This window comes from Polistes fuscatus, unplaced genomic scaffold (genome assembly GCF_010416935.1).
Source record: "Polistes fuscatus isolate 324 unplaced genomic scaffold, CU_Pfus_HIC Scaffold4, whole genome shotgun sequence".
In the NCBI taxonomy this organism is placed as follows: domain Eukaryota; kingdom Metazoa; phylum Arthropoda; class Insecta; order Hymenoptera; family Vespidae; genus Polistes; species Polistes fuscatus.
Window position 1 is genome coordinate 4410078 of NW_025113118.1, and position 11026 is coordinate 4421103.

The window sequence follows — 11026 nt, forward strand, 5'->3', positions numbered from 1 at the left end:
ATACTTTTCTTCTCTTTTTTTTTTATTATATACACATATTTTTTTTATTTGTTTTTTTAACTTGATAATTAATTCGAACAAATGAAACGTGTACATAGTGCTATATATGTATATAATATCCAATATATATCGTATATAAAATTCAATTTTTACTTTTTAATTTAAAAATTGTTATTTAAAAGAGCTTAGAAATTGATACGGTCATTCGCATGTTCCTTTTTTACTTATAATCAGGTGGACGTCTCTGCAAGGTGATAATAATCTCCAAATATCTCAGATAACATTTGCTATATTATCATGATAATAATTTATCCTTTAAGAATTGTTTATTTACATCTATGTACATATATTTTTTATGAATAAAATATACAAAAATTGATCATCGCCATCAATTTGTATTTGTATTCTAGAGAGTATCAATGCTATCCGTGTGTTGTACTATTTCGCCCGAACTGTAATGTAATAACTGTGAAAAAGGAAGTAAAAAATATACATAAGAAAATTCTATTTAATAATATTAAGAAGTATTAAAAAAAATCAAAATTATAATCTACTTACACTAGTGGTGTCGTATACGCAAGTTAATGTACTATTACTAACAAGCGCACGATTGCATACAGATGCTGAATTTTTCGTAACTCTAACTTCTCCGAGAGAATACGAGCAAGAACTCGGCAAATACAATTCTCCTTCCGAGTGAGATGTTTCCGACGAAGTCTACAATAAATCAGTCGTTGCATATTTTTATTAATCTATAATGAATGCATTAAAACTATTTGTATATTTCATATATTACCGTAGCAAAATTAGTGTCAAGTATATTTTCAGTATTTGCATTGGACGTATTACTATAAAATAATATAAGAAAATTTATTATTAACATATAATTGTTTTAGAAATAACAATAGGAATATCTTACCCACCTATTATCTTCGCCGTTCGATAACTTATCAATTATTTTTCCAGACAAATGCGAATCAGGAGCTACTGTATTTATTTCAGAACTCATATCTCTCTTGTAGGTATCATCATTTGCAATCGAATCTAATTTCGTAGTATTTGAATAATTTTCTTCATTCTGTTTTAAAGAATATTCTTTTATTTCAGATTTCATTTCCGATATTTGTTCTTTATTTTCTTTATTGATGCAAATATCTTCAATAATTTGATTCTCACATTCAAGAGTATTTTGTTCAAGTGAAATATCGTATTGAGTACTTTTTTCTGATACTTGAATTTCTTTTTGATTTATTTTATTGATCAAACATTTGGTATCTTCGATTTCAATAGAATTTAACGGATGGATTTCAATGGATTTATCTTGACGTTGCATGGGAATGCATTCTGTATTATCGAAATAATTTGTATTAGAGATATCATCTATCTGCATTTTGCATTCGTTATCTTGCACAACTGTTTTAGATGAAGACTTTTTGTCGTTTTCATAATCGCGTTTTTGTATCGATAAAAAGTTCAAGAATAAATCGGATTCTCGTTGGTTCGCGAGATCGGTAATCAATTTTTGTAAAATAGTTGGAATATCGTGATCGTATTTATTGGAAAACATTTGTAAATGTTTCATTAAATCTTGCACCATTGAACGGTCAAAATTAATTTTTCTCTCTGAAGATGAACGATCAACAAATTGATCTTGACGTTCCAATAAGAATTTCGAAATTCTAGAAAGAATTATTTCGTCGTTATTGAATGACGTTCGATTGGGTTCATCGTCCTTTCTCAAATTTTCCGGATCATTAGAACGATTGGACCGATAATTCGTCGAAAGAGGAACGCAAGCGGTAACTTTGTCGTTGTTAGAAAATATTTCTAACGCTTTACTCTCGTCAGAAATATTTTCTACGTTCAAATCGACAGATGATAAATTAGATTTGTTCAGAGTCAAAATTGTATCAATCAATAAATCATTTTGTTTTTGTTCTAATGGATACGTAAGAACTTTTGAAGTTTCTCGTCGTTTCAAATTACGAAATTGATTCGTCAGAGACAAATGATCGTTTGTAATACACGAATTTATTTGTAATTTATCTCTTTTGGGTGGAACGATCATCGTATCGTCCGATAAAGATAACGTTGATTCTTCATCTTTTTTATGTTTATACAGAAATTTGGAAGGATTTAATTTCATTAATTTACAATCGTCACTTTTGAGCGCTACTATGTCGCAAGATGTGACTTCAATATTATCAGACAGTTTATTTTTATCCAATTGAATAGACAATTTCAATTGAAATTCCTCCAACATTTTTTCTAATTTCTTTTCGCCCTTAGAAATACGTTCGATCATTTGATCATAATGAACAAATATATCATCGAAATTTTCAATCGAAGGTGCATTTAATTCAAGCTCGTTAAAACTACTATAGTCAGATTCTTCTAAACTGTTATTAGAAGAAACTGTGCTATCGTATTTGAATTTATACGATGATTTATTTCTTAGATTATATTTTTGACAAATATTACCAAAACTTTCGTCGATCTTTTTCTCTCGGTTTTTTATAAAATCGTGTTTGTTAATTATTTTCATACCTTTCTCATGGTCTATCGTTTTCTTCTTTTTTAATAATTTGATATCATCTCCTTTAATTTCTTCTTGGATATTACCTGTACTTTTTTTTGTATAATTATCAACATTTTCATTATCATCATCAAGGTATTTACTTGTATCTTTAATATCATTTTCAATTAACAATTTGTTCGTATTTGTATCGCTGTCAGAGTAAACATTTTCAATAGAAAATTGTCTTTGTTCGGACGTTAAATTTTTAATACAATCGGAATGAAAAGAAGAATTTAGTTCGGTATTGGAAAGAAAATGGTCGTTAACACCTGTCTTTGGCAGATGTTTCGGAACGGTCTCTCGATCTTTATTTCCTTCCCTTCTGCCGTTATTTGTTTCATTTTCAAACGATAGATCATTCTTCCTTTCATCTATTAAGTCTTTCACATCATCGTTTTTCCAAATAGATTGATATTCTTTTTTATCTGACTCGATTACATTATCATCTTCTTTTGTATCTTTTCTAACATATTTCATTGAGTTAATTGAACGAGCGGAAATTTCATCGACCTCGTCATTCGTTTCTCCTACTTTTGAACGATCAATCATCAATTTATCTTTTAATGATTTATTACTCGTACAAGATTTAATATGACAAAATTCGTAAACGCATGTATTCGATTGACTTTGAACGAAAGATGCGTCAGGTGAAATATTAACGAAACTAATGTTTTGTTTTTTCAATTTTCTTTCGATGTTTAACGTCGGACCTTTTTGAATTGTCAATGATTTTATCTTCTGTCTGTTAACATTTTCAACTGGATCATCTTTTTTCATCTCATTCGAAATTTTATCTTTCGGATGATGCGATTCGATTTGTTCATTGGGTACGTAACAGTGATTTTTATGTTGATAAGAAATATCGCCGGAACGTCTTCTCACAGTTTGAAATTTTGGATCCAGCAAATGTGAGATTCTTTTATTTCGTTTTTCTCGAATTTTCGTAATCAACATTTCTTTTCTTTCCGTATTACTTTCCGAATCTTCTTCATCAATTTCTTGTAGTTTTGACGAGACGAGTTCGCGTATGTATAGCGCTTCTTCCTGCTCATCTTCTAATGGTGGTTCTAATTGCAAGTTATCGGAATACCTTAAACAAAATTTTTCATTTTCTATAAAAGTTGAAAAGCTTTGATCATAGCATAGAAACAATTTTTGTTGTCCGTTAAATTCGATATAATTTTCAAACTTTTTTACCCGCCCTCGTATATATAATAATAATAATAATAATAAAAACGATAAGTTTTATTTAATTTAGTAAAATTCTACTAACCAGTTCTTCTTTTTAATCCTACGTTTAGTTTCACTTTTCGAAGATATTAAAGTAGCTTCTGTGATTTTATGCTGAACCTCTTCGAGTATTTTTTCAGCATTTTCGATTGCATTTTGAGTATCAGGGCTGAGTATTTGACTCTCGAGATCATTCGTTTGGAATCTTTGCTTATCTGACTAAATAATAATACATAATTAATATAATAAATACTATAACGAAGATAAAAAATATGTAAGCTTTTATATACCGATTCGATATCAAAATTGATATTCGTTGATCTTCGATCCACCAGTTTTTCATTTGTATTTTCAACTTCTTCCGAGAGTTTCCGAGACTGCGAGGAATGTAAAGAACTATGATCGATAATACTCGTTGCGCTAGGATGAAAATGTTGAGATTTGTCTGCAATCTCCTGTTTTTTGCAATAACATTCATCATCTAATCCTCGTTGTTTTCCTTTTGCTCGATCTTTCAGGTATTTTCGTCTCCTGAAAAAAATATATCATTCATATGTAAAGCAAATAATATAATAACATTTATATAAAATTTATATATTCATATTAAAAAGGAATATATTACGAATATATCAAATCCTAATAACAAAGAAATTTTTTATTATACAAATAATTACAAAATATTCGTAAACATTTTTTAATTGAATTATAAAAATAAGACTGTATGAAATTTCGTAAATTCTATTACGAACAAAAATATATATATATATAAATGTACGATCGTATGGATGATTAACAATTGTCATAGAAATATATAAAATGACTAACATTATAATATATTAGATGACGATAACAAGATAACAAAATAACAAGATTGAATGTTCTTGCGGTCTTTCGAAATGGAAACGGAACGATCCAGCATGTTCTGCGACGTCGCGAAACCTTCTGCCTCCGCACCGTAAGATTTCTATGCACGCTGATATCGATCCTTAAAGGGAACGACCTGTTCAGTTACGAATATTCATAGTTTGAGTAAACGATAAAAAAAAAAAGAACAAAATCGTTTAAAACTTAATACGAACAAATATTGAAATCTTTTTCATATTTATTTTTCGTGCGACAAGATGGTCGTCGTTAATAATTTTCTATCAATTATTTCTATACACACACACACACATATATATATGTATAAATATTCATAATTAAAAAAAATATTTTACGAATCAATATAAAAAGACTATAGAAGCTTTTAACAATTAATTCATTCGACAAAATGGCGTCGCTCTTACAAATAATTTATCAATTATTATTCGATCTTTTCTAGAATAACATTAAATTTAAGTAATCCGTTTCATTTCGAATTTGATTTTGCATTTTGTTATTATTTCTTTTTTATATTTTTGATTAAAATCACAAGGAAAAAGTAAATAGTAAAATATAAAAATGAAATTTAGGAATTATTGTTTTTCGATAAGAGAGAATGATGCCATTAAAGTAGACGTCATTGATCTCCACGTACTTCCAAGAGATCTCCCGGCTTTAATGCGCCATAATCAATAACAGTACGTCGAAGGTACGCACATGCACGGCATGCTTTAAAGACGATGGAACATCGCCAATGTGCACAAAGTATAAATATATACAAATGTATTTATGTTTGTATACATAAAATTGAATTTTCAAAATTTATACAATAAGTAGCACAAAATTTTCATGAATTTTCATTGGTTGGTTTTAATGTATCTCACAAGAATCAACCAATGAAAATTCATTTTTTGATTAACGTCAGGAATAATATTGAATGATTAATTTGTTATTCATTTATATACACGAATTAATATTTTGTTTAATTATTGTAAATAAACAAAGAGAATGTGAAAGAGAGAGAAAGAAATAAAGGAAAAATAATTTATTTTATTGACAAAGATATATATATATATATATGTAGACGTATAGAAATATTTTAATTAAATATAAAAATAAAAATGTGTCGCGTGACAATGCCCGACACGAAGTTGTGATAGAAACGATGACGAAATACGTAGTTCGAACTGTCGTATGACGATACTCCTTAAGTGGTAACGATCGCGAATGTTGACCCTTAAAGGTGAAAGATCCTTTTCTCGAGTCATGTGCAGTCTTCAGCAAATTTTACAATCGAACAAAATTGCATCGCACAACTTTACTTTCTTATCTTTGATTTGTCAATGAATATTAAGCAAAAAAAGAAAAGCACGCTATATAATGACTCATTTTTTCAAAATTACGTAGTAGTGTGTTATCCAAAAATACACAAGCATAATCTTGCGTTTAATTAGTATATTTAATGTCTATTACATTATTTGTAATTATAATGAATTTTGATTAAATTTCAATGATAAAAAGGAGAGGCGCGATAATATGGCAGACTTTTGGAAATTTTCTAGAGTATTTTTTTTATAATATACTACACGCGTACAATACGTTGATCACTTTAAATCAGTATATTTCATGCTTATTACATTATTATTCATTTTAATAAATATTAATGAACGCGAATGAGAAAAGAATGTCACGTTACAGTCAGTTTCGCACATTTTCCGAATACTCTTCATATATTTTAAACAAAAACCAAGGGTAATTTTGATTATTTCAAACCAACAGTCATATCCAACGTTAATCGTCGTATTAATTTTCATTTTTATAAATATTAACGAACGTTAAATAGAAAAAGAAATGTCTCGCGAAAAAATGTTGCATTTTATCAAACATATTTCGATAGAATTATAGAATTAATTGTTGAAACAACATGACCAACGTAACTTATAAATTAAATTAGATTAATTTTCATTTGAACGAACTGTGAAACCAGCGAATGGTTGGAAAGAAAAATTTAATGACAAATTATGGAATAAATGGAATAAATGTAGGGGTTGAAATATTTTTTTTTCTTTTCTTTTTTACAAAAGTTTATTGCCCATCTATAATATAATATAATATATAATAATAAATAATTCAACTCATATATATAATAAATAATAAATAATTCAACTCATAGGAGAAATTTGGATTTAAATTAACCGCGAATCCGCGATAGATTCTATAAAATGTTGCAATCAATAACAAAATGTAACGAATAAGAAGGGGTTGTTGTTGTTGAAATGTTTTTCGTACCAAAATCACGTGACCATCGTAGCTCGCTTTAAATTCGGATTCGTTTGGTGGCAGACGACGGGGTTCAGGCCGTCTGGGAACGACAGATCAATATGCCGGTACCGCGTTCTTTGTCCTGTAACCACCTCTCTCTTTCCCGACCCCCTCGCCACTTTTGTTTTTTTCTCTTTCTCTCTCTCTCTCTCTCTCTCTTTCTCAATAATTTCCACCCCAGCTGAACATTGGCATTGATTTTCAATGTCCAAAAATTTTCGCGACTTAAGGACGACGACAACGACGACTACGTAAGCAAAATTGATTCGTAAATTTGACAATTCGTGACGTAATCTCTCGCGAGATTCTAATGGAATATGGTGACACCATCAAATTAATATAAACACGTCGTTCTTCAATGGAAATTCAAATTCACTTGCTATTTTAAATCGCATCGTTCTATTTCGTAGGAGAGGGTTCTTTATTTTTATTTGGGACGTTTATTTTTTGTTCAAATTATTCGTGACAATGATTTGAATGCAAAGTAAAAAAGAAAAAAAAGGGGAAAAAAAAATTACAATTTGTATCAGTCGTTTGTTAACAATATTTAAAAGTAAAATTATTGCCGATGATATTGATATAAAAAGAGTAAAGTTTAATTGAAAAATAATTTGTTCAAATTGTTCCTGAAAGTATTGAAAAATTAGGCATGTAAATATTAATATGATTTTTGACAATAATGAAATGTAAAATAAAATAAAAATCATTTGCAACGAGATTGTTTCTGACAATGTTGCAAAATTAAATTGCGACAATTGGTTCTTGAGGCGATGATATTGAAAAATGGGGTAAAATGAAAATAAATTGATCACGTATATTTGTTCAAATACGTGAAACGAGGAGACGATCGAATAAAGTAAAAATGATGATATCGGGAAGAAATGAGAAAAGAATAAAAGACAGAGAGGATGATTACACATCAACACATATATTTTTGCCTTTGCTTGCTGCATACATACGATAAAGAGTACAGTGTTTACGCGTTTCTTCGAGGTATGGTATATGTACTAGAAAATTTTTCATTATTCGCTACTACAATTGCTATTCGACGTATTGTTTTTTTATTTTTTTTTTTTTTTTTTTTTTTCATTTATTCTCTCTTTCGTGTTTGCGCTTTCGTGTATCTGCAGTTAAACTATACAGAAGTCGTAGAAAAAGAAAAAAGACAAAAAAAGAAAATAAAAAGAAAAAGGAAGGGGAAAAAGAAGAAATCATCGAGGAAAATTACAAATAAAAAATAAAAACAAAATGAACGGACGTGGATAAAAATAATAGTATTTAAAAAAATTATTGGTGAAAAAAACTCGCGTGGAAAGCTCTCTTCTTATCATTTTTTTCTATCGCACAAACTTTTGCATACTCGCACACACACACACGCGTGTATATATATATATATATATATATATATATATAGATCATTTTCGGCGACAATGGCGTGGACACGTGTTTGTTTGTTTGTATTCGTCTCATTTCACATCCAAAGAAAAGGAAAAATGAGAACAAAAAATAAATAAAATCCGTTTGGTTCTTTGAATAACATCGAACATTTCATCGGACAGATAAGTCATAAATTACCTAACTAATTAGGAGAGAGAAAAAAAATAGGCACAAAAGAAAGGATAAGAACGAGTATTAAATCCGAAAAACTTAGTAATAGTAGTAGTAGTACATATATATAAATGTATGGACAGTTTATTATAAAAATGGCAAGTCTATTTTTGAAAAACAAGTCGAGCAAACAATTTTCATGAGATATAAACGAAGCATTGAAATTATGCGCGTTTTCTTAATTTTTTTTTTTTTTTACTTTTTATTTCAAAAATAGGCTTACACAAACAATTTCATAATAAACTGTCCATATATCCCCTTGGTACCGAGCATCGAAGTATTAGAAAAATGTGAATAAATTATTTCTAATAAATTCTTCCTTATCGAAATTCGGATTAATATTAACTCGTCTTATCGTGAAAAGAAAGCTCGAAGAACGACGCGAAAATAACGTCGTCTTCAAAATTCATGTTTCTTTGTTTTGTTTTATTTATTTTCTTTTCTTTGTAAAAATCGACGATACAAGACGACAGTCAACCGTTGAACGGTCTGAAATTCTTATCATCATCATGATCACCATCATTATCGTAATCATTATTGTAATAATAATAATATTCACAAACGAATTTACGTGATACGAAAAAATGGCGACGATCATAGCCAAGATACAATAATTCATTTCTTCGCATTTAAAAAAAAAACAACTATATATATATGTATGTATAAATTTATACACATCCTTGCAATCTTGGCTATTTAAAAAGGGGTTGGTTGGTTGGTTGGTGTTACGTATCAAGGACAAACATGACTTTTCTTTTTTTTTCGTATTTTTTTGTTTTGTTTTTCGTACAAAGGACACATCATTCTTTTACGCATTTTTCCTTACGAATTATCCGTTCGTCGTTTTTCTTTTAAATCGTTTCTTTTATCACACTTACAATGTATTACTTTACGGACAATACGTGGTAAGATCTTTGCATATTTTGTCTTACTTTGATTCTCTCTCTTTCTCATTCACTCTTTCCATTCAGGATATCGATTCGTTTTGACTCGTATAAGATTAACGAAGAAAGAAAAAGAAATATATCACGTATGTGTGTACGATGATATTATCGCGTATTGCTATTTATAATGTTTTTTATTTTTCTTCATCCTCATCGATTCCACCTACTTTTTTCGTCTTCTCATTCTTACTTATAATATCTTTTTCTTTCTCCCTCTTTCATTTTTTCTCACTCATTATATTCTCCTCCTCCTCCTCCTCCTCCTCCTTCTCCTCCTCCTCTCAGACACTTCGGCGGAAGTCACGATAATTTCAAACGAGAGAGTAAATCGCGCTTAAAAATATACAGCGCCAATTGAATAATACAAAGGTATATCAAATTAAAGTATATATGAAGATGAAAGTCTAATTATTTATTTAAAAATCATAAAAAGAAGAAAAAAAAGATTCTCTCTCGTCGAAACGTCGTTTTCTCCGTTCTCGTCGTGTCCTTTCTTTTTTTTTTTTTCTTTTCTTTTAAATCTCGTCACAGTTTGTACAACTATATACAACAACAACAACAACAAGGAGCTGCTCTTACATTCGGTGGTCTCTCTTTTCTTATTTATTAACTAATTCATTTGTTACTTTCTTCCTTTTTCTCATAGATGTACGATCATCACGCTAATGGGAGAATCATGAAAAAATTATGATTATTATTAATTTCAACCCCACGTCTCCTCTCTTCCATCCCACCGACGTATTTAAGCGAAAAAGTCAGCCTGCATTTTGTCCATTTATTAATTGTTATATTCTTAGCTTTATTTTTCCTTATATTCCCCCTTCAAATTTTCCTCCCTTTCAATTTAAAACTTTTATTTCTATTTTTTTCTTTTTCTCCTTCCTCCTCCTCCTACATCGTCGTTATTATCTTTTTTTTCATTTTATTTTTCTTTAGAGACAATTAGCGAGTGTATGGTTCCTATTTGACGGGCGTATTCTTTTCTTTTTCATCGGCAAAATGAAAAACCAAAAATGCCCCCTTTTTTTACTTAAAGTCTAGGCGAGATAGAGATAAACAATAACTAAAGGCGAAAGTGGACATTGTAAAGATCACTAATTTTACATTCTGAATAATTTTTTTAATTGAGAAATGTAACGGAGATATACTTGATGATCTCTTTGATATTCTTCTATTGCGTTCTCTCTTACGTAATCATTATCTGACTCTGACACGGATACATTCTGCTCCTCGATATTTATTCCTACATACAAATAAGAAAAGAAAGTCAAATTAAATACTACCAAAAAAAAAAAAAGAAGAGAAAAAGGGTTGACGAATTTATAATAAGAATAGTAAAGATAAAAAAGAAATAAAAGAAAAGAAAAGAAAAGAAAAGAAAAATAATTTAGGATAATTAATCGAATGCAAACAAATGCAAACGATTGCAAATTTGTTTGTACACATAAGAACGAATGGTACTCCTTTAGTCGAAGGTGTGTTT

The 11026-nt window shown here is 29.2% G+C and overlaps 2 protein-coding genes across 2 annotated transcripts; both read right to left on the reverse strand.

The window, feature by feature from the left end:
* Positions 1 to 375: 375 nt before the first annotated feature.
* LOC122520616 (phosphatidylinositol 3-kinase 3-like) lies at positions 376 to 2565 on the reverse strand. Its single transcript, XM_043640753.1, has 4 exons — positions 924 to 2565; positions 797 to 848; positions 559 to 717; positions 376 to 466 (listed from the first exon to the last, which is right to left on the reverse strand). The coding sequence occupies exons 1-4, from the start codon at positions 2543 to 2545 to the stop codon at positions 407 to 409; spliced, it is 1893 nt and encodes a 630-aa protein (XP_043496688.1). The 5' UTR covers positions 2546 to 2565; the 3' UTR covers positions 376 to 406.
* On the reverse strand, positions 2553 to 4738 carry LOC122520872 (putative pre-mRNA-splicing factor ATP-dependent RNA helicase DHX16). Its single transcript, XM_043641190.1, has 5 exons — positions 4634 to 4738; positions 4099 to 4339; positions 3852 to 4027; positions 2623 to 3668; positions 2553 to 2572 (listed from the first exon to the last, which is right to left on the reverse strand). Coding segments are annotated over exons 1-5 (1485 nt in total). The 5' UTR covers positions 4636 to 4738.
* Positions 4739 to 11026: the final 6288 nt, after the last annotated feature.